The sequence below is a fragment of the Prunus persica genome, chromosome G1, assembly GCF_000346465.2.
Source record: "Prunus persica cultivar Lovell chromosome G1, Prunus_persica_NCBIv2, whole genome shotgun sequence".
Lineage (NCBI taxonomy): Eukaryota > Viridiplantae > Streptophyta > Magnoliopsida > Rosales > Rosaceae > Prunus > Prunus persica.
In genome coordinates, this window is record NC_034009.1 from 12,603,646 (window position 1) to 12,626,518 (window position 22,873).

Consider the following 22,873-nt stretch of genomic DNA (forward strand, 5'->3'; position numbering starts at 1 on the left):
AAGCCGGAAGGATATATAAACATTATTGAGATTCTGAACTTTATTATGCTTTATAATGGCAGGTTACATGTGCACTATCTTTGTCTGCAACGACTTGTCTTGTGCTACGGCTGACGCCTATGGAAAGAAACGGAGAGGTGGTTCTTTTTCAAACTACGTATATACATATACCACTCATAATTTATCTATTATACATATATGGTGACTCGATTCTTCGACGAACCACAAAGAAACCTGCAGAGGGTCTGTACATTGAGGATCTCCTTATCATAGTTATGTTAAATTCCAGCAAATCAACCCGACTGGCCTATCGATAGGGTTAAAAGCAGCAACTCAACCTGCAGTCCCATCAAAGCATAGCTGCAATTTGGCTACAGTGTTTTTATTGGCTCAATTACACCAAAGCAGATATCACTATGTTCTTAAGTTCTTGTATCTTGGCATGCTAGTCAAACCTGGACCTGGTAAACTTTGGATGCAGATGAAAGCCAACTGAAGTCTCAGACCGATGACCAGCCTATCAAGTACCTTTCAGGACAAAAGGAATAATTCGTTCTGTTGCTTAGGCATCATAAGATGCAACTTCAGCTTCCCCAGCATGCACAATTGTACAGGATTCTTGTATACTGAGACCTTTGCAGCATTATTACCCAATAAAATGACATGCAAAATGCTGAAGGCTTCACCTTTATCTACTGCAAATTGCCACTCTCTCATTGATATGTGGAACCAGTCCTTTCTAGGAGACTGGGTTGCTTTAACTTCAATGAACTCTGTACTGTCTTCCTTCTCCCCTACAACTATGTCATAGGGAAGCCCAGTTTCATTGCATTCATTAACCCACTTCACAACTGACTTTCCAGCTTTTGAAATCAAGTATTTGAAAGCAACAAGCTCACCCAGTCTCCCGGTTAGCATTGCATCTCTTCCACTGGATGTACCATATCTAGGCTGGTCTCTCTTGCTAAAATTAGGAAATGAACCCAAATCAGGAGAGTCAGAAACAAAACCTACATTAATAGGATCAAATTCAGTATGCATTCCATTTCCAGTCTCATTGCAAGCATAACCAGAATGTTCTTGCAGATCATCGGAGCCTGGCAAAACTAAAGCTGCAGATGTCATTGCTGAATCATCTTCAATGGTCCAATTAATGTCAACTGAAACAGAATGTGCAACTGGTGCCTGTGTCTTGGAAAGATTTGCATCAGTACAACCAAAACCTGGTGCAGTTTTCCAATCAATAGGTGGCCAGTTAATTACTTTCCTTTTGGATTCCCAACTGTTTTTCTCATTTACTTCTGTAAAAGTAAAACTTTTTGGGAGTGACTTATAATTGTCTGTCAATGAAGTCACAGATGACAGGGACCAAATAGATTCTTCACCAGAAAGCTTCGGTACCTTTTGGCTGTTTAAGATAAAAAATTCTGTCTGCTCCTGAGTTGAACCTGATTCAGCCATTATTGTGATCATATGAAGGAAATTTGCCAAGTGTAATTCTGGATTTCCGTCAAAAAACAAACGAGAAAGCTCCACAAATAACGCGTGTGAATCCGGTTCTTGGGTTGTATACAAATTGCTACCCTGTATTAATAGGACGAAAATATATAAGGTTAGGAAAGAGAGAGGTTTCTATGTCCACATCATGCAAGTATCATAATGGCTTGGTGAAAAATCTTCCGATGTTCCAAAACAATATTAAACAACATTTTATTAGAAAGAGAATTTGATTAAAAAGGAGATTAGTCTGTATTCTTGGAAGACAGTTTTTATTTACTATTTGTTTTCTGGCCAGAGAAGTAAGACATGTTTGTAACCAAACATGATACGATTTCAAATGCTCATTTGTTAACATTGTAAATATCAGTGTTTTGAAAGGTGAGACTTAGGCGTGCCTTGAGGAACGAGTTGAGGTGAGGTGGTCAAGAATCTCCTGACCCATGGCTCCGTTGAGCAGTTTCCCAGAAATGAGAACACTGCAGCTAAAGCTTGAGCCCTGATTGTGACCAAATTATTATTAGTACCTTAAGACAACTAGCGCCGTTTCAACTTTCACCCAACAGCCCAAATTGTTTGTCTTTCAAGAAAAACCATGTATACAACCACTTGGGAAGGTTTTTATTTTTTATTTTTTATTTTTATTTTTTTTTCAAAAATAAATAAATAAAAAAGAACTCCATAACCGCTTCTGCTCTCCTCCACGAATAGAATCCAGAACAAAATTAACAAACACCAAAATGTCTCCTCTTTTTCTCTGTTCGTTACACCTCCCAATTCTCTCTTTGACACCACCTTCAACATCTCCTTCTCCAACTCAAGGTCATCTCTTCTTCTCTATTCTCCATGTCTCCCTGCCTCTGTTAAGTGTTCTTTGTTATAAGTTAGAGCTCCCAACCTCTGTTCTTGATACTTGATAGCAATAACTTGGAAATTTTATGTTGATGCTAAATGATTGTTAATGTTTCTTAAGCTCCCAGCCTTCATATTAAATGATTCATTCCAGTGGTTAGTTTTAACTATATAATTGTTAATGTTTAAATTAGTAAAATTTCAATTTTAATTAGCTCAGGTCCAAAGGGCACACACCTGAACACTTACGCTTACAGCTCACCTTGTGAAACACAAGAGGCCTCGCCTTTGAAAACATTGGTAAATATAGTAATCCCAACCAACTTGTAAGTCAGTTTGCATTTTGGTATAAGCATATAAGCATTAGGAAATACACACACACTCAATGAAAGATAAAAGAGAATACCTGCAGAAGACAGCTACATCTTAGCCTCTTATTGGATTTCCTGCCGGAACTCTTTATAACATTCTGATAAAACAGCTTTTCAACAACAACTACTTGCAAACGATTTAAGATATCAAATCCAGACTGCTTGAGTTGTGCATATTTATCAGGGTGTACACTTTGTAAGTAGCGCTGTACATATGGAAGAGCCCAATCCATCAATGCAGCTTTTGTGCTACAATCTGCCAGACCATAAAATATTGCCTCACGAGTTACAGCCTGCATATAAATGCACAAAGTGGAAAGATGAGAATTACATTTCTTCTCAGTTGTACAGTTTTATAATTATTTATTTTCCACATTCATTTTATTGATTAACAATATATGGCATCCTAAATCTTGTAACACCCGATCTTTACAATGCAGAATCTCATAGTGACAATGCATGGGAAAATGTAAAGAATACCTCTGAAAGTGCAGGAATCCCTAAAGCTTTCAGGAGAATGGAAACTTTTTTAAATAGCATCTCTACATCAGCATTACTTAGTTCACCAAAGTATAGAAAATCAACGCCATCCAAATGCATAAACTGCTTTCTTAACTCAATATCATCACACCAGAACACATGACCAAAGGAAGGATGTAGAGAAACCCACTTATCTTGAACAGTAGGAAGCACCGTACATTCAATATTTGTAAGAGAATCTTTCAAGTAAACAATATCCTCAGCACTCAATCCTGACTTCAGTCCATCAGTCCATTTCAGGAATACTCGAAAAACCTGCGACAAGGAAGAAACAATTAGATCACTGTGCAGCTTGTGCTACTTATAATATATCTCTAAACTTAATTACTTACGGCATTAGCTGCTTGTGAAGGCAAAGCAATATTTGATAAATCTAGCAGAACCCGAAGGTAGCTACGGAGAGCTGGGATCTCATGTACTCCACACCCACCAACAAAGAAGTCGTGAAGGCCTGGGTAGAAATTACTCAGCATCTTATTTAAGGGAATATGATTAATACCTGTTGAGCTGTACTGAGGACGGATCCCCTTGATATGGTTAACGAAGGAAGTGGAATCATCCCAATATACTTCTTCAGGGGACAAAAATATACCAGACACCACATCCTCATGACTGAAGCTGGATTCATATGGAACAAATATGAAAGGTCCAGGATGGAACTCATCGGTAATTCTCTGATTCGAAGGAGCCATTTCATTCCAGATTAATGAGTAAATTTTGAACATTTGTGCTAGGCTGGGACAGAAGATAAGTGTGATTTAAAATATGCAGAACCATGCAAAATTAAACAAATAAAATAGGAATGGATCCGCACAAACATGAGAATTTCATATGATCAGGAGCAGATATTGAAACAGTATCAAATAGCATAAAATTTCACAAGTCTACATTCAACATAGAGGTTCGCAAGACTACACTTGAAACAGAATGTGCACTAATTCTGATTTTATTTATTAAGCAAAAGACACCTTATCCCTTCTGACAAAGCTTTTAGAAACTAAATTGAGAGAATACGATGACTTGGTAGAGAAAAGCAGAAGGCAAGAAGATAGATAATACACCCCAACATGAACCCCAACAAAGTTTTCATCTATTATAAGGATAAATTGATCTACCATTCAACTTCACTCACTAAAACTGCTTTCTGTTTCGAAATGCTAAAGTTAAAGCAAAGTTGAGATAAGTTTCCCAAACGACCAAAGGCACGCTTAAGGACAGCCAGCTAGATGCTATTAAGTAAATATGCCAAAATAAAACATAACAAAGGGGATCTTAGACACTCATAAAACAAGTCTCTTTGAAATTGAATACATCCTTTGTCAAGATGGCAAAACTTCATCAAGAGACCACACACATCATCTGCTTTATTAGCCACCTGCATGGCGTCGAATTGCACTTTAACATTAACCCAGTGACATGTGGCTGACATCAGTGACCTCTGCTTAGTAAGTCTATGAAAACATAATGCATGTCTACGCAGAGCTGCAAAAACTTTAACTATTCTGTAATAAAATAAAATACATTGATATGAAAGAGAATTTCTGTCTATGAGCAACCAAATGATACTATAGAACAACTGCTTTTGGTTTAAACACTTCATATTTATTTTGATCCAATTGTATTGATGATATTGGTGAATCCCATAAAGATAGAGACATCCAGTATAAAAAACCAATTGATCTCGCTTCCAGAAAAATGAGGAAGAAAAAAGAAAAGAAATACCTTGCTCTGAATGGGTTCTCACATCTCCATAGTTTCAAAATCTCAAAAACATCACCAAGAGAAACTCTCGTCTTAAACCCAATATCACTTGCGAACTTTCCACTTCTCACCTGTTTCAAAAGGAAAAATGTAGATATGCCAAAAACAATATTTGAGATTTTCATATAGCTGAAACTATGATGCATAATGGTCAGATGAATAATGGAAAACTGAAACATAAATTATCATCACATCATAACAACACACAATCAAACAGTAATATCTAGATCTGAGCATGGTTCAGGCCGGCTCGGTTTTGGGCCCAATGAACAGAGCCACGTGTAATATGACATGTAAAAAAAATTTAACTGGCAGTCCAGTTCGATTTTCTGCCAGTTCTGGAGTAATCAAACAGGCCTGAAACCGGTTCAGCCGGTTTTCTTGCCGATTTCCTTTATTTTTTAAGCTTAAAAACCAAACCAAACCGCCAGAACCAGTCCAGTTTGGTTGGTTTGATCGGTTTTTCTTTATATTTGTTCGGTCGGTTGTATTGCTGCAGCATGTTACCCTAAACCCTAAACCCTTGTCGAGGACAAGTACATGACCTAATGTTGAGGATATTAAGTCCTACATCAGGCATTCTAATTTCAAAGCATTGCATCACAGCATATAAAATCCCGGGTTCTCCACTCATTACCAATTACTTTCAGGTTGGGGCTTAAATTCAGACATTTCCATATGCACTATATTAAATACCCTATGTATAATTTTTTTTTTTAATCATGAAAGAAGATAATTTTGAGCATTCCATCTCCAACTAACCTTTGGAACAGAACATGGAGCAGATGTACCCAGAATCGAGCGCACTGGATCACAGTTGTGATATAAATCCTTGGGGTAGTGAAGTTCATCATCCATTGTTGATACCACCCATTGCGCATCACAGATGCAGCTTATAAATGAAGATCTGAAGGGCTGTCTATCTGCTACAGATTTAGAAGTGCAGTAACCGGTCGTTTTATCGCTATAGCAATTATCCCATAATGTATCAAGAACCTCTAGGAGATATTCACAACCTTTTTTGTTGTTCTCTCTGGACAATAGGGATAATAGTTGGACTAATTCAGGTGACTCCCAATCTGTGGCATTCAGTCCAAGGGAAATGCTGTCCTTGTCCCAAATCAACTTCTTCAAAAAAGAATCAGATAAACTATTAATTCCTTTCTCAACTTGAACTACTTTCACAAAATCCGTTATGCCAATTTTCTGGAAAAACTCCCTCCACTTCATCAGTCCATTTGGGAGTGATCTAGTGGTGGGATGCTTCAAATAGGAGATGTCAACCTCATGCCAAACCATATCCACCCCATTAATTAAATTATTTATGTCCACAGGATTTCCAAATGCTGCACTGAAATGAACTGATGCTTCAGCAGGTCGTTTAAAGCCATTATTTGTTAGTATATAAGCTTTATTTCGTAGTTCTGAGATTATGTATTCCTTTTCAACTTGACAAGTATAGCAGCTCGACTGCAGGTGAACCATTACAAAACAAATATAATCAGTCATCAAATTCTTATCCCTATCTGTAATCCTGCCATCAGATATAGCCGGCAAGATATGCACCTTGATAATTTCATGTGCGGACAACTGTTGGACACCAATTCTACGAAGCATACTTGTGACTTTTTCAACTGTCGTCACATTCATGTATGACACGTCAGCACATGATGCAAAAAGGAAGCTAGGACTTACAATCTGAAGGTTAGCATACAAATCTGGAAAAGACTCAAGTCCATGCTGACCCTCAAACCCAGTCTTTAAGGCATCAAAATGTAACCAAATTGGGCCTTTATCCACTGCAACATATGTACCGTCTGAAAGAGGAATAAATGGAATTTTTCGAAGGTTTTCTATGAATTCCATTTCTACTCCTGAGTCAAATGAAGCTTCCACAGAAGAATTGAATGACATTGCATAAAGTGAACTTAGCCAAGAGGCAAGCCAACTCAGTCCCATTGATTTGAGGCCATTTTGTGTATGACATAAAGAGTCCACAATTTGAAGCAAAACTTTGGGTCCATAGTCCACAATACCTAGAACTCTTGCAAGTGGATCCGGCACAACTATATTTTTATGTAAGAACCCAAGTCCAAGATGCTCTTGCAGTAAGTCATCAGGGAGAACCAAACGAGCCTGTTTATTCCAACCTCTTAGGACCCTGCACGGAGGAACCCATTCATTATTTCCTCCTTCCAGGAGTAAGCAATTCGACACACGTAATTTTGAAATAATCAATCGCGGAAGAGAAGAAAAGAAACCATGCACATCCCCGACAAGCGGAACAAAGGACATATAAGCTGTCACAGCTCTCCCGGGATTCTCTTTAAAGCACGGAAGAGCACAAAAAGATCTCTCTGCGTTAACAAACAAACCAGGAAATTCGGACAATAGCCATTGGTTCCAGGGACTATCTCCATCGACTTCTTCTCTAGACGATGGAAGAACAAAATCACCCTGAAGAATAAACTTCAGCCCATATGTTCTAAGAGGAAGAAATGCAAAAACAGGCTGTGGGGCAATATCAGGACAATAATCGCCATTATCTGATTCCTTCAATGTAAATGCTATTGATATTTCTGTTGTTTGTACATCACCACGAATAAAATCTGCTTGCAATTTCTGAGATACTACAAACCATGTCATTTTCTCTTTCCCATGTGAAATCTTAATGATACCATCTCCCACAATATCCTTTCTCATGACCGTAAGTGTATCATCAAGCAAGTTTCTAAACTTAATACACTGGAGGCGGTGGAGAAAGAGTAGTAAAGAAGGATGAAGATCTGAAAACATATTAATTACACTTTTCATGACAGTTCTATCTGATAAAATAGATCTGAAAGGAAGAACAATGCAAGTGTTCCAGCAGTTCCAATCCGCTTTATCATTGTCACTTGATGCCAGGCTACTAAACAAGTGAATACTGCGAGGAGGTACAACTGTGGGCAAAATTAAACCAATCTGACCCTCACTTATATCAAACTTGATATGAAACCCATTGGAATGAATTTCTGGAGCATCTGTAACCTGCAGAAAGACAATCACATATTAGTGAAACCTTATTATCAATAAAACGTATGTTGAATGAAACTTTTCTGGGTAGGGATGGTGGAACGACATTGAGAGAGAGAGAGAGAGAGAGAGAGAGAGAGAGAGAGAGAGAGAGAGAGAGAGAGAGAGAGAGAGAGACAGACAGACAGACAGACAGACAGACAGAACGATAACTACAGTATTTTTCACAACCTACCCGAAATACTGATTTGAAACCAATGCCCTTCTGCCCTATATATCCAGCTTTAGATCCTTTCTTGGTTGAATTTCCAACATCACAGAGTGCCCTAATGTTCTGGGCAGAAAAGCCCCGTTCATTGTTTAAAACAACAATACCTGACTCTTGAAGAATGAATGTTAGAGTTGGTTCCACATTTGTTGGGTAAATATTATCATCAGCATTTTGCACCTGAAGCAATAAAGAATAATTAGATGCATTTAAAACATGACAAACTTATAAGAGGATTATTTTCAACTCCAGACTCTTATTATAGCATCATATCAAGATTTGAAGAAAATTAAAATGGTAGTTTATTGTATCAACAATATATTGCTGATAAGAAAATGCTGCAGATAAAAAGATTCCAAAAGGATAAACAGATTTCAAACTCAAATAACAGTGGTCTTGCAGATATTGGTTTGTCAGTCCATTATATGTAACATCACATCAGTAATAAAGTAAAGATCGTATGTAAGGCATAAATAATATTCTACAGTAAAAACATCCAAATGTCAAAGTTCCAAGCATATGCGCCAGGTGCAAGGACAGACCATAGCCACGGCTCACCTGAGCTGCAGCCCACCCCAATCAAGAAACTGGAGATTATCTCATGGATGATCAAAATCAAAAGACTTCTGCTAGATTACTGTTTTTTTTTTAAAAAAAAAATTTATAAAAGGAAACAGAATTTTATTGCAATTATGACAATAAAAAAACAGCACAAGGTGGTGAAGATGGCCACAATAGAAGTCTAAACAGCGAAATAGCAGTTAGACCAAGCAAAACAAAAAACTTCTAACAAAAGAACAAAACTTAAAACAAACTTTGACTGGAAAGCTAGCGGATGGCTGCATTCCAATCCAGCCAAATGCTCCTAAAGGACATATCTATAAAGTCTGTAGAAGTCGAAGCCTATAGCGAGGAACATGATCTAACTTTCTCCCATAGCTTCTCCGTTTCGCGACAAGTACGGTCCTAAAAAATCAATCTATTTCGTTCCAACCAAACCATCCAGATGATTGCCAATACAATACAATCCCATAAAACCTTGGCTTTCTTCCCATTTCCTTGAAGATTATGCTTCTCAGACAAGGAGGAACAGTCCCTGTAAACAACCCAGCTAATTCCGAATTCCCTAAACAGACGCAGCCACAAATTCGAGTTCACCCAGCAATGCAAGAAGAGATGAACCACCAATTTTGAACATCCCTTGCAAAGAATGCACCAATGAGGGGAGAAGCAGGAATTGGGTCTTCTTTGAATCACACACGTATATACGCCTTCCCATGGGCCACAATCCAAGAAAAACCCTTCTATTTGGGGAGGCTTTAAAAAATGTGTATGTGGTGTGGGGATTTGGTTATGCATGTGTATGTGTATGACTTTCTGGGTAAGAATTAAAATCTATGTTTTCAGATGCATCGGTTGACAAGATAGTAAGACGTGATAACTGATCAGACAGAGGAGTCCACTTAATATTCAAAACAAAGTACAAAGTTCAAAGCTCAAACATTTTAGTAAGTACTCCAAGGAGTCATTAAAAATGTACCATGATATATCATAGACTACCCAGTTAAGAAGTTGTATCCATACATACCCAAGCAAATAGACACAAAGACAGAAATATTTTTTTTAAGGGTTTTACAGGCAATCTATATCTATATATATATATATCTATATATATATATGTATACATGCAAGCATCTACAAATGTAGTCAATTGTTAAAAAACCAAAGAAAAAGTAAATAAAATTTCACCTGGGAATTTAGGATCAGCAACGATGAAAACTGGCAAATGCATAGGACAACAGCAAACACATAAAAGAAGAAAGACAGAGGGGACAACAACCACTGGCGGATCTAGTAAGGAGCCAGTGAAGGCACTAGGCCCCACTCAGTCTTGTTCTACACCCATGAAGGTGTCAAGTTTTCATGGTATTTTCTGTTGAATGGGGGCAAACTGTTTGATAAATTGCCTCAAAGAAGGCAAAGGCGGGGCAAAGGGGCAAAGAAATGGTTGAGACTTGAGCTGCATTAGGCCAAACTTTACAGGTTGTTGCTAGGGCAGAGTTTACAAGTTCTTGCCCCAAGGAAGGATAATTCCTAGATCCCCCAGTGACAACCACAGCATACTTTCCATACGGTTTATTTTATAGTGGAGTAGATAATTACACTAAGCACAATGAAAGAAACAAAGAACGTAGCCTCACCAGCTCAAGAAGAAAATGAGAATCCTGAGAATACAATTCCTCTGAAAGGCAATGCAGAGCTCTCCCTAAGCGGGCATGCTGCTTCTTTAGGATGCTACTTCCAACATTTGATAGGCTTGAATCTAGACCAAATTCATCTCTCCTGATTGACTCAATTACGAGGACTGCATCTTCAAGTTCATTAAGTTCTGTAGAATGCTTTGAGCCACTGCCAATTCTAGCTTCAGAAGCTTCTGCACCACTAATCTTTATACAGGGTTCAGTACATTCACCTTTCTGCTCATCTACCCCAACAGATGCACCAATACTCCCTTCAGAAGCGGCAAGCGTATCAGACACATCCTGCATATACTTTGAGCCTGACCCGGTTTCATATCTAACAGCATTGAAGCATGTAGCCCCAGACATGAACAAATCAGTAGTGTCATAGGAACAAAATTCATTGTAATCATGAATCCACTCCACTATACCAAGAGATAAGCCAACTTCATGAATCATGAGACGCTGCTCTGTCTGGTTGCACTCACTCAAAATGGCTGAAGCAGCATGTTTGAAAATAGATCGCATCCCTGAAAGCAATACATCAGCAGCAAAACTACGAAATTCTGCAGGTAGATAGCCAAGACAATCAATGATAAATCTTGATAAAACAGGTTCACCAGTATTCATCCGGGTTACATCTCTGTTTAATTCATTACAAAATTTACTAGTAGAACCTTCACCAATCATTTGCTGTCCACACAATGCTTCTCCTTGACTTAGAAAATTCTTATTGCCATGTATTTCCATATTGTCTACATAATTCTTCAAAATGACTTCAAATGCATGCTGTACATGAAGTTTCAGAAGGGACACAGGCACATGCTTTTCTCCCCCAAATAGTGCAAACAGAGAGAGCATTTTCACTGCTGTTTGGAAAGAGGAGCCTTGAAGTACAGCTTCCAAGAATGCATCTACAGTAGATGAATGGTCTAACCGAATTACTTTCCCATCTTTGGTCACCAAACACAACAATTCATCCGTGTTGACTTCATTCAATAACCATGGTACAAGAGTACCAAGATAGGGAGCAAACAAGAGGTCCCAATGTGCCCATAAGTTTAAATCAGACATCATTGGTCCCCTGAGTAGGATTTTAATTGCATCTTTGGATGTAACAGATTCATGGGTTTCTGCTGTCTGGCCAATGTTAGCATTCACCAAAGTGCTCCTAAATGTGTCATTCTTACAGTGTTCTGGTGACTCCATACCGTAACTAGTTCCACATAATGTCATTGAAAAAAGAACACGTTTGGAAATTGCAGTGTTTTTATGCTTCCCCACTAAACTTAGAAAATCTTCTACCGAACCATTTTCGATGGTTTGGAAACCAATCGATGGGAACTGCTTCCTAAGCAGTAAAGGAATATTCAGTTTGGTAATCTTTTCATCCTCCCATAAACTATTTAAAGCTTGAGATACTAAAACAACCAAATGATCCTGGGGCATGCAAACCTCCAAAGGGCACTTCCCATTTCCGTCACCAGTCAAGAACTTGCACAGCTCATGTGGCAGTAGACAGGAATATTTTTCTAAGAACATTAGAAATTCCCCAAAACCAAGGCATCTAAATTCCTTGACACAAAATTCTTCCACCAACCAAAGCTCACAATTGCAAAGCTTTCTGAAAAAGATAAACATCTTCTCCTGAATTGTTTTACCATTGATGGGCATTCCATGATCACTCTCAAAAAACGTCGCAACTTTCCTGATTATGTCTTCAACTGAAACACCTGTGAAGTCTAATCACAAAATACAATAAGCCATACCAGTTTCATGAGAGGATGAACATGTGAACGGCCGAAAGGGTGTCAAACTAATTGGATCATTTTACACAGCGAACTTGCTACTGACGGACTAGGATATGCAGTCATGGCAGTGAGGACTAGCTAGTCACACACGACGACCATCTTTCCTCAATAATGATTTTATTTATTTATATATGCTGGCTCATTATATACTTTAGTTGACTATTTGTATTGGAAATGGGAAAAACACACCGATTCACTTAGAATTTCTCTGTTTTTCTCTTTTTTGATACCCAGAAATCCACCAATCCGCACACAGCTTAAAACTGGGACCCCCCAGCCCCCTGGGCGGCGCTTTGGGAGGCAGGAAACACTAGCAAATATCTAGGTAGGTACCTTTTGGGGTTTCAAACCTCAGACCACATGGGAGCAAACCATGGGCCTGACAATTCCCACATTGGTAGAATTTCTCTGTTATTGCATATAAACAGATCTATAATTATTTCACCTTGGTAATCAAATTCAAAGGTGAACATAGAATTGACACCACTCTTTTTCAAACCAAAGGCTAAGTAGGGCCCAACTTTGTAGTTAGATAACCAACCCAAGGCCAATGAGATCAAAGAGTATCATTTCTAGAAAAATGAGATTGGCTGCCATTGTCCCTCAACAATGAGAAATTATAGAATAGTACTGTATCACCACGTCAGCTGGTGATACTCCCACGCAAAATACGCCATGTGTCAATCTTTTTTAAATAAATTTGATTTTTTACAAGCTGTATTTAAAAATTTACATATAGAATAAAATTTTAGAAAGACAAAACAAAAGACAGCATAACCACACCCAATTCCCCCACTCCCCCTGCTTGCTGTCCCCTCTCTCTATCTCTATAAAAATCTGCAAGATCTCTTAAACCATGGGAGCAGAAAACAAAACCAATATCATATATTCTAAGTATGTAAGGAGTATCCATCACTTAAACCCAGTTCGATAAAAATCTAAATCTTCAACTTGGGTTTTCATTTTCAAGCATAGCTCAAGAAAAAAAAGTAAACTGTAAACTGGGTTGGTGTTTTTTGTCTTAATATGTATCAGGAAGTGAGTGATGGAGGAGGAGAAGGAGAATCTTAATCCCTTTGGTAATATTGTGGAGAAAAATCAGCCCAAAAAAAAGGCATTATGATTCTCTTTGCACGTCGATCCAATGAAATAGAGATATGGTTGTTGTTTATGGAATAGAGCGATGGACGGAGGAAGAAAATGACAGGGAGGGCGCATCAGTCAAGGGAGCCAGGGTCGGGGTGGGCGGTGGTTCTTCTGCCTTTTGGATATTCTTATTTTCTCAATTTTATTTTAAAGATAAAAACATATTTAAAGTCCAGCTGTTAAAAAAAAATTAATTATTTAAAAATAATAATAATACGTGGCATATTTTGAATGGAAGTATCACCAGCTGACGTGGTGATACGGTACCATTGTATAATTTCTCCTCAACAACTAGTTGACAGGACTGGTACACCAAAGACACTTGCAGATTATGCAATGGTGGCTCCAGAATCTCTGGTATTAATCACAATATTCTTGCAAAACAAGGCATAAATAAAACCATGTGGCACATCAGTATCTATTGGAATCCTAATTTCTGGATTAAACAAGAGAACCTTACCATTGATCACAGCATTGACTCTCTCTTCCATCGCTTCTCCTCCGGTGACTCTGAAGACTTGACCCCTACCTACAGGTCCACATCTACTTTTCTGGGGCATTGGTGCTTTGTCCGTGCTCTGTTGTGGCTGGGACTCAACTGGAAGTAGTTGAACAGATGTGTAGGACTGAGCAGGGTACCGAACCAATTTCTGGGGATTCTGTGGAGCCAAAGATGATACAGCCTGTTGGAGTTGAGAGCAGTCCTTACAGACGTGTCCGGCTTGACCACACAGAAAGCAGACTTTTGATTCAGAAGGAGATCCTCCGGATAACCCTTTGTGTATGTTGTTCTTCTGACTCATTTGGAGGACCTTCCGCCTACTACGGACTCTCTCACGACGTGGATAATACTGTTGATCCTGCTCCATGCAGGCTGCCATAACATTGTCATAATCACTAGTGTATAAGTATCGTACAGATCTTTGTTATAAGTTTTTAACGTGTTTTCAAAGAAGATACAATCAGAATACAGAGTTGTCTTGGGTCACTTGGCCTAGAAATTAAATGATTTGTTCCATCTTTGATCTTACTGCTTCCTATCCCTTTTTGTGTTAACCTCCTATGGAAAATTTAGCAGAAAACTTTTTCTGCTGCACAGCATTTCTTTTGACTTGCTCATGCAGCCACGCTAGCTGTCCTAACATAAATGAAGATTGTAAAAATTTGAAAAAGAAAAAGATGCACTTAAGATTAAGCACTGCTATTTGATTACAAACACTAAGTGGCTATAAATATTGATATCACGATGAACACATCATAAGCACAATATCAAATTGACCTTTCAAAACAGCCAATCCTTTTTGCACACTCAGCTACTCTCTTGTTCAGTATTTCATTGTCTGCATGTTCTTCATCTGTAGGTTTTTTAGTTTTATTTTTAAGAGATATTTAGTGATATACCCATTTCTAGCACTAATATTATAAATAAACCCTACACAATTGAATTTCTATAAACACCCCCAAAAAAAAACCCAAAAAATGACAGCTGGCCTTATTGAATTTAATATTAATTATTAAATTACTTTGATGCCCTATTAAGTGTTTTGGGTATTTTTATGAGATTTTGGGGTTGGGCTTGTTTTAAGAAATTAATGGCAGTTTTGTAATTTATAAGAAGTTAAAAGTTTTTTTGTTATGTTGTAAATGGGCTTTGGGTGTGTATCTAAAGTCCATTTCATATGGGGTATTTTTATAATTTGGGTCCCCATATTGGGTATAATAGTGGATCTCCCTATTTTTAATTCAGTTCTGACAAAAGAAAAAGAAAGAGAAATATGAACCAACAGTTCCAAAAATTACAAAACAATACAAAACGGGCAATACTGCACCACAGCCTAACCACTAGTAATGAAAACAGGACTTCAAAAAGTAACATTACTCTGTATTTTATTGTCTACTGCAATAAAATTTGTTTCCTTTCCAAACAAAAAAGAAAAAAAGAAAAAAAAAGCAACATTACTCACTCAGTGTATGCTCAGTATTGTGTTCTGTACTGACTCGTACTGCATCCTTAATACTTGGTTCTACATCTGTGCTCAAATACTCAGAACACTTATGAGTACAAGTGTTAGTTAACCAGTGTTGGCCAATGGATTGGAATGTATCGTACATGCTATCCCACATTCCAAATTTGATAGATGAGACCTGCAACAAATGTTACTTGTTAAACAATGCCAAAGAAGCAAAAAAATTTGTTGGAAATAACATACAAGAATAGAAATTGTGAAACCTGATAAACCGGAACCTATAATTGTCCTCTAGAAGCACAACATCGAATTTTAAAAGACCATTATTCACTACATTTAGTTCTCTCTTGTACACTTTCCATGCTCAGGTCGAATTGTTTGTTACTTTTTATTAATTATTTATTACTAACAAAAAACCCAGTTCTTTACGGCAAACTAAGAGACTAAATAATATCCTGGTATCAAAATATTGCCTTCAACTGGATCCACAGGCCAACAAGAAGCATTGCTTGACAAGCTGAGTAAGAGAAAGTCAATAAGAGACAGCAAAGCAGCATTAATGTTTCTAAGCAAGTTGATAAACAAGATTGTAAGGAGCACTCTACTTTTATGAGGCTATGCAACAAGAGTCACCACTTCCTGTTTTGATAAATTATAATTACAGACGGCGGCGAAAATGATCCAACAAATTTAAAAGTCGATCTAAAAAATTCTGGGCAAAACTCTTGGAAACTGTCTTACACAACAGCATCAGATTATAGTAACAATTTCAGTTCTAGGACAAATAACTGATAATTGCAAACATACATACATACATACATACATACAAATAACTGAAATACTACAAACAACAATGCATATGTACATATATACATACATATATATCATTGGTCAAATTTTGAAAGGAATCGTAAAACTGTAGGAAAAATAAGAAATATTCAAAGTAAATGCATAACTTATAATTAACCAAAAGTAGCAGAGCTGATTTTTTTTTTTTTTTTTTTTCTTTTTAAAGAGAAACTTTAGAGCACTTCCAGCTGAAGGCTGTGGCCCGGGCAGGAGGGGGCCCAAGCACCAGGTAGAGGTTCCAGCGCACAAATGCAGCCCGGGCAGCTGGTTGGCTCCACAAGCCTGGGCAGGCCCGAAGACAAGAACAGCCTTGGCTGTTGCCTGGGTTTGCTGACGTCAGCGATGAAAAAAATTTAAGAAAACAATAAAAATTTCAGAATTTTAAAAAAATAAATACTTAGTCATATTCTTCACTTCCCACACCAAACTCTATATAAATTACTCTCCTCATATCTCATGTGAATAGTGGTTGCCCTTGGGGTGCCATGGCAATGGGTGGAAACACCACAAGCCTTTTGCAAGGGCTGCCACTATTCACGTGAATAGTAACAGCCCTTGCCTTGCCATTGCCCTTTGCCATGGCAAATGGGTGGGAGTGCTCTTATACATTTTTTAAAAAAAAAGGATACAAAACATGCCAGTGGATAAGAAATCCATGACAGAACAATCAGAAATCGAACTACAACATAATAATCAAACTCAATAGTCTAGACTCCATTGATCCTACAATAGGATCAAGATAGGAAAGTCATTTCACCGCAGGCATTAGATCTCTCATTATAGATGGATAAGCTACGTCCTTAAAGACTGGATTCACTGAAGCCCATAAGGATGCCCAAAACTCAATCATCATTCCACAGTTCCTCGATAGAGTTGATAATTGCACAGGATTTCAATGAAGGACAAAAGAGAAACATTCCAACTAAATGCACGACTTATAATTAACCAAAAGTAAAAGAAATGATGATTGCTAAAGATTTCAATGAAGGGGTCCACACATTAAAGGAATCCGGGTAAACTGCCAAAATGCCTCCTGAACTTGTACCTAATTATCAATTTACCCCCTGGCTGTTTTTGTTAGAAAATTAAAGACTCGAACTAAATTTTATTCTCAATTCCACCCCCCCCCCCCCCCCAAAAAAAAAAACCACCCTCTAAAACATTTTAGGGTAAAAAAATGGGTTGGTGCCGTGGTTATTGGTTTCGGGGGAGTTGATTCTCCATCCTCTGGGTTCGTGAAAGGTGGTCTCTGAAGGGGGATGGGGAACTTCAAATTTTTTATTTGTAATAATTTGGAATAAATCGGTGGTTGTGAGTTTGGGGTAACGGGTGGTTGCGGGGGATATGGGTTCAATGGGGGTGGGTCTGTGGGTTCTGGGTTCATTGAGGGGTAGTAGTCATGGGGGAATCGGGTTAGGATGGGAAGGGGTGAATGGTCTGGGAGGTAAAAAAAAACTGAAGGGAAGTTGGGGATTGGTCTGGAGTGAAGGGTTGGTGGTCATGAGGGAAATGGGGTGGAGAAGAAGACCACGAGAAAGAGAGAATAAAATTTAGTTCGAGTCTTTAATTTTCTATAAATAAAAAAAAGGTCGGGGTAAATTGATAATTAGGTACAAGTTCAGGGGGCATTTTGGCAGTTTACCAAAGGAATCCAGACTGTTTGGAAAGCACACGATACGCATCTTTCACATATTAGTTTATTTAAAAATCTCAGCCCTCCATAAAGACTTTCATGTACACAAAATCATCAATCCAAATTTTTTTTTATAACTTTACCTGTTTCGAATAATTCTACAAGGCAGCAGTAATGATTATGTGACTTTTGGATAAGAAAAAGTTTATGAACTAGACTTTTAAGATTAACCATTAAATATTGCCAGTAATATCATAAAAAATAAATAACATTGCATCTACCGCAATAACTTACAGCAACATTCAGCAGTCCAATCAATGGGTATGAATAAAACATTGACATGATTGTTTTTGACTTCTTATAATGTGTATTATAAGACCGAAGCATGCTCCAAAGTACCTACAAGAAACAGAAGACATTTGCTGAGAACCTATATTTGTAGAAATTGAAACTGAAGCATTACTTAAAATGAACTAGAGAATCACTACAGTTAAGCAAATCCAAACCATAAGTGAACATCTTAGCACTAATGCTCTTAGGATAAAGGCTTCTTGTTTTTAAGGAAACGGAAATTACCACAGAAGAGAAAAAAATGAAAGATGGATAAGAAGTTCATGCAAAAGCTACTCCTGTATTTAAAGAAGATAAGGTTGCATGACTAAAAACTCACCCCAATTAAGACAAATACACCAAACAGAATATCCCTAAATTTCTTAGACAAAGATGGTCAAAGAGAGGTTAATCTAATATGCAATAATTGTCATCAAAGATTCTTCTCTCCACCCAAACAACCCAACTGCACAATGCCAAGTAGTAGTCTTCATATTCACACCAATACCCAGAAAATCTTCGACCAGCAGAGAATAACAGTTTCTTGGCCAAACACATTCTGAAACCTACGCCAAATTGGTGAAGGAAAGAGCAAAGCAAGGAAATATAAATAGCAATCTCACAGGCTTCTTTGCACAAGACACACCAACTGGGAGATAAGTATATAGTTCTTTGTATTTTGGGGTAGCATATCACAAGTATTTGATTTCCTTATGTGCAAGAATCTGGTACCAGTTTCACAATCACTCTACTACAATTATAAAAAAAAGGCAAGAACACCAAGATTCCCCGACCATAGATACAAAGTATTTACAGGAAAAGACCCCTGACCCCAGAGTACTCCAATTTTTTTAGGACCAGAGTGGATTCGACAAGATGTTAAAACTAGATGATAGAGAAAAACTCGAAGAATTCCTATCATCTATATTTAGGTTCCTTCTAAACGCTAAGCTCTACAAAGTCACCCTAAACCCATAAAAAAAAACTGGAAATACGAGTCACCCTACCAACTGCCTTCCCAAAAATGAATTTTTACCCAACCACCAGTTCAGACAAAAATAAGGAAAAAAGGATACCCCTTAAAAAGAACCCCTTCACAACCTGAGAATCCCACCCATTAGAATGTACTCCATACTCACACCCGATGATAGAACACAATAAGGAGAATGCTCTAAGACTAAGTTAAGACCAGAAGAGATAATTGATAAGCCAACAAGCTCAACTTTCTTAGTATGAGACAATTTAACAAGCTAAGGATTAATAAAAGATTTATTTGAAATGTGTTTCTTATTTCTTTAAATGCATATACATAGGATATGAGAAAGAGCATCAAATACCAACAATTCTTCCACAGAAAGAATTCTTTCACACGAAAAAAAAAACTTAGATCAATTACATTTCACTATATATATATACATATATATATATAAAAATCATTATATACATATATGTGAGAATTTCTGGCTACATTAATGAGGAAAATTCTCTAGCATGGCGTTCCTTCAATTATTTTGAACTCGGAAAAACTGGTAAATCTATATGAAGTTCAATCAATGGAAACTTCATTACAACTTCTGAAAAGGTATGAAAATATGTAAACAACTCAAATTCATCAGACAAATAGACACAAATCCATTGACGAGTGTTTGATCCAGGCAGTAAAATATATCTTCATAATCAATTATTCATATATCATAACAGCATGAACATACCTTAGCCACAGGCTGCTCCTGACATGCTTCCTTCCAAGTTGTAACGAACATCCTCAAAAGAGTATCGGTAATTGAAAGATCAATTATATGCACATCACTAAACTCCTCTGTTCCACAGCCATTCTTTGTAGGAAGAACATCTTGATCTACCTTGTCACTCTTACGCAATTTTATGGGCACAGAGATGGGGCTGCTTAGATTTCCATATTTTCTTTTTTTTTTAACAGATCCATTACCCTCATTATGCTTTTGGCTTCCACTAACTGGAGAAATGTGGGTCGATTCGAGCCAACACCTCTCTTCTATTGCTGACAAGTTAGTACAGCTACTCGCTCTTTCAGAGATTTTAGCAGATTGTGATGAAAAGTTAACCTGACTGCTTATAGCATCATCATTATTTTTGTCATCTTCTTCATGTGAATAATCCCTATTACCTCCATGCTTTGAGCTCGAAGGAACAAACCTATCTTGCTTAACACAAAAATCCTTGTGCACAACAGAAAACAATTCAGCTTGCTGAGAAATGGCACAAAAATGTTTATCTAGCCGCTTTTTCAATGTGGAGAAAATTGGTGGCTTCTTCCTAGAGCGCCACACTCTTAATTCCTTTTTGGATTTCCTTAGAGCAGCACGTTCTAACTTCTTGGCTTCAAGGATGTAAGAAACATGCACCCTATGATCATAAAGTTTACTTCAATCAGGAGCATTATAAATTATAATTTCTAGTACTTTCAAAGGACTGAAAACTTATGTTATCCAAAATGTGCATTAATTATTTAAAAAACAAATCAAAAGTCCATGCCAAATGTAATTTTAACCATTCAAAGCACCAACATTTTGATAATTTTTGTAGAAGGAAGGGGTTGTACATCTTTCACCATACAAAATCGTTAATATTATTAGACACAATGAATATTTATCACAAAGTAGAAGCGAAAAATGTGAGACATACCCCAAGCTACAAATTCGAATTCCGAGCTTTTCTTTGCTTGCAACTGATCGCTTCTTAACAATAAAATCCAAAAATTCTTCAACAGAATCGTCCGTAACTTCACGTTTATGTGTTTGAAATCCAATGAGTAAAAATACTATTTCCTCACTAGTTATCTTAAACACTTCAGTTGTATCAGAACTCACTTGGAAATAATGCAAAACAAGTGGGTGCAGCAACAAAGGGCCTAATCCCAGCTCTTCAAACTGCTGAATATTCTCATTCTTGCAGATTGCTAGTTCCAAATCATACAATGAAGTAATTTTTCGAACCCCAACAAAGCAATGGATATATGCATTTATCTGAATACCAATAGAAAATGAGCAAAAATTGGTAGGATTTAATACATAAAGATGCACATTTTAAATACAAAATCTTACTCTTCATTCGGTTGCTGAGAAACCAACAGAAAAGTAGTGCATGTTCCCAGTGTTTGCTTCTATTATTTTACAAATGAAATCTCAGACTCAGATGAGCTATGCAGGCTAATAAATAGAGTGGACCTAGACCACTAAGGATAGGTGAATACAGACAGCAAATTTCCTGGGTTTGAAGAGTCATAAGATATAAAGCCCGACAAGCCCAGAAAGCAAACAACTGTTCCAAAAGAGCCACTGATGCCCCTAGGTCATTACTATCCTTTTTTTCCCTCAAACTAAAGTTCTCACTCTGTCATTAATCAACAGGAAAGTATGTTTCCTTAACAGAATTCGTTTTCAATGTATTCCTCGCGCAGACCAAATCTTTTTCAATTGGAAATTAAAGGGCTTTTATCTTCTCTATCAATTACACTCTATTCCCACAATTTCTCAGCAACCAAACAAAGTATTGACACAAATTAATTTGAAAAAATAAAAAAGAAACGGGGTAGATTATTGCTATCTCATTAGTCATTAGACATTACCCTGCCTTCAGTGAGCATTAGGCGGTGAAGAGACGGCACTTGGTACATTGGAAGCATCAGAGAGCTCCAAGCATCAACCTTGAGCATCAGAAGCGCAGACTCCAAGACCTTCCACGCAGAGACGCTCCTTCCAGCCGCGACGAGTTCAGCGCGAGCCTTTTCCGCGGCGCCGTCGATCCTCTCCAGCATCTCCTTTGGCCAAAACGCTGAATTCGAGGGGTGCTGGAGAGGACCGACATTCGGGTTATCAGACAAGCTCTGCGGCGAAAAAGCTGAATTCGAGAGCTGTTGGGGATCGACATTCGGTCTCGGGTTCTCAGGTAAGGTCTGAGGCCGAAACGAAGAGTTGGGGAGCTGTTGGGGAGTGAAATTAGGGTTTTGGGTTGGGAAAGCTGGGTAGGGATTGAGGACAGGATGGGATGGAAAAGCAGGGTTTGGAGGCAAAATATATGATGAATTGGTCGGGTTTTGGAGGGAGAAATTGGGGTTTAGAGGCTGTGGGTATGGATGCTGAAGTGGAGGCGGTTGCTGACGTGGCCCGCCAGATGGGGATCGGAAGTGATGAGGGTGCCCGAACATGGCCTTAAAGAGAGAGAGAGAGAGAGAGAGAGAGAGAGAGAGAGAATGTCAGTTACCTGCCATCCATGTGGTCGCAGAGGTGTAAGAAAATAAAATTTTGATGAATGGGGACTGATTAAAAAAAGAAGACCTATGAATTCATACAGTGAACTTGTTACCAATTTATGTTAGAACTGAGATATCCGTTCAAACTCCGTTAAAATGTCACCGGCTCAGGCGAAGGGCTGAAAAAAACATCTTTTCACGTTTATTCTCGCAGAGAACCTACTTTAAGATCCAATAAGAAATTGCCATGTGACATACCCAGCCTCGATGTCCTCTTCCTCTATTCTCCCTACAGCATCCCCTCATTCCCACCATAACCAACAATCATCTAGACCCAACCTCCAACATCCTCCGGGCTCAGG

General features: G+C 37.9%; 1 protein-coding gene across 2 annotated transcripts; it reads right to left on the minus strand.

Moving 5' to 3' along the window:
* On the minus strand, window positions 1-22,865 carry LOC18790025. 2 transcript variants are annotated; one of them, XM_020569165.1, is made up of 15 exons: window positions 22,625-22,865; window positions 21,888-22,522; window positions 20,945-21,285; window positions 19,993-20,665; window positions 18,245-18,349; window positions 15,466-15,646; window positions 13,962-14,375; window positions 10,506-12,286; window positions 8,272-8,484; window positions 5,784-8,051; window positions 4,983-5,092; window positions 3,593-3,995; window positions 3,201-3,515; window positions 2,756-3,013; window positions 1-1,584 (listed from the first exon to the last, which is right to left on the minus strand). In XM_020569165.1, the coding sequence occupies exons 2-15, from the start codon at window positions 22,464-22,466 to the stop codon at window positions 532-534; spliced, it is 8,694 nt and encodes a 2,897-aa protein (XP_020424754.1). In that variant the 5' UTR covers window positions 22,467-22,522; window positions 22,625-22,865; the 3' UTR covers window positions 1-531. The 2 variants fall into 2 exon arrangements, with proteins under 2 accessions (XP_020424754.1, XP_020424759.1); XM_020569170.1 differs by lacking the exon at window positions 18,245-18,349 and having other exon boundaries at window positions 21,888-22,865.

Bases quoted from the DNA above. Each gene is read 5' to 3' on its own strand.
- LOC18790025 (XM_020569165.1), bottom strand. From the start codon at position 22,466: ATGTTCGGGCACCCTCATCACTTCCGATCCCCATCTGGCGGGCCACGT. The intron at 12,287-13,961 runs GTAAGGTTCTCT...TTTTGTGATTAG, and splicing joins AGTCAATGCTGTGATCAATG to ACTTCACAGGTGTTTCAGTT. The intron at 8,052-8,271 runs GTAGGTTGTGAA...GTCTTTCTGCAG, and splicing joins GTTTCAAATCAGTATTTCGG to GTTACAGATGCTCCAGAAAT.